Source organism: Mesitornis unicolor, unplaced genomic scaffold (genome assembly GCF_000695765.1).
Source record: "Mesitornis unicolor isolate BGI_N332 unplaced genomic scaffold, ASM69576v1 scaffold43280, whole genome shotgun sequence".
Classification (NCBI taxonomy): domain Eukaryota; kingdom Metazoa; phylum Chordata; class Aves; order Mesitornithiformes; family Mesitornithidae; genus Mesitornis; species Mesitornis unicolor.
This window is the reverse complement of record NW_010161089.1, coordinates 2,357-3,632: the sequence shown is the minus strand read 5'-3', so window position 1 is coordinate 3,632 and position 1,276 is coordinate 2,357. Positions and strand designations below refer to the sequence as shown.

Below are 1,276 nucleotides of genomic sequence, written 5' to 3'. Positions count from 1 at the left end.
AACCATCCGGCACCCCCACATTGTGGAGCTCAAGGACTTCCAGGTGGGGCCGGGGGCTTTGGCGGAGGGGGGCGAATTGAGCCAGCACCACTCCTGTTTGCATCCTGGGGTCCACCCTGCCTCCCCAGGGGTGTATCTGTGGGGCTCAGTGCCGCTGAACTGGGCAAACTGGTCCCTGATGTGAGTGGGGTGACAGGGTCCTTTCTCCTCGCAGTGGGACAGTGACCACATCTACCTAATCATGGAGTTCTGTGCTGGGGGAGACCTCTCCCGCTTCATCCGGATGCGCCGGATCCTCCCGGAGAAAGTGGCCCGCATCTTCCTGCAGCAGCTTGGTACGGGCACCCCTACCCCGGGGAATTTTTTTGGGGAGAAGGCAGGACTCTGGTGGCACCCCCATCTACCACGTACCCATCTGCCCCATCCAGCCTGCGCCCTGAAGTTCCTCCATGACCGCAACATCTCCCACCTGGACCTCAAACCCCAGAACATTCTCCTGAGCACCCCGCACAACCCCCAGCTGAAGCTGGCAGGTCAGGACAAGTCCCCAGGGAGGGGCTGAGGACGGGACACACGCGATTCCTTCTCCCCTCCAGGTCTGCTCACCCCTTTCTCCCACAGATTTCGGGTTTGCGCAGCACATGGCACCCTGGGACGAGAAGCACGTGCTGCGGGGCTCCCCGCTCTACATGGCCCCCGAGATGGTGTGCCGCCAGCAGTACGATGCCCGTGTGGACCTGTGGTCGGTGGGCGTCATCCTTTATGGTGGGCTTTTAATTTATCTTCCCCCCCCAGGGCTTGGCTCAGGGCTGGTTTTTCCCTCCTCCATCTCCCCCCACCGTTCCCTTTCCCCTCATCCTCCCTGCAGAAGCACTTTTTGGGAGGCCGCCTTTTGCTTCCCGTTCCTTTGCCGAGCTGGAGGAGAAGATCCGCAGCCAAAGGGCTATTGAGGTAACGCTGGATGGGACAGAGATGGGGGGGGGTGGAACTTGCAGCCTGGGGTGGTTGGTGGTCTCAGCCCCCTTGCCCCCCTCTCAGCTTCCCAGCCGGCCCCCCCTCTCCCCGGAGTGCCGGGATCTCTTGGGACAGCTCTTGGAGCGGGACCCATTGAAGCGCATCTCCTTCGAGCGCTTCTTCGCCCACCCTTTTGTGGATATGGAGCACGTCCCCAGCCCCGAGAGCCTCTGCAAGGCGGTAAGTGGGGGTGCTGGTCCGTGGGGGCGTACGGGGAGGGACTGAGCCCTGAGCCCGTCCTTGTCTCCCGCAGACCAACCTG

General features: G+C 62.6%; 1 protein-coding gene across 1 annotated transcript in view; it reads left to right on the top strand.

Moving 5' to 3' along the window:
• Positions 1-4: 4 nt before the first annotated feature.
• The window catches only part of ULK3 (unc-51 like kinase 3), a gene marked incomplete at both ends in the record, with an annotated part of 2,450 nt that continues 1,178 nt past the window's right edge, over positions 5-1,276 (top strand). The window contains 7 exons of the mRNA XM_010191869.1: positions 5-43; positions 215-335; positions 429-533; positions 622-765; positions 869-951; positions 1,039-1,198; positions 1,268-1,276. The exon at positions 1,268-1,276 is cut by the window's right edge and continues 123 nt beyond it. Coding sequence (XP_010190171.1) covers positions 5-43; positions 215-335; positions 429-533; positions 622-765; positions 869-951; positions 1,039-1,198; positions 1,268-1,276 — 661 coding nt within the window. The remainder of the gene's footprint in view (positions 44-214; positions 336-428; positions 534-621; positions 766-868; positions 952-1,038; positions 1,199-1,267) is intronic.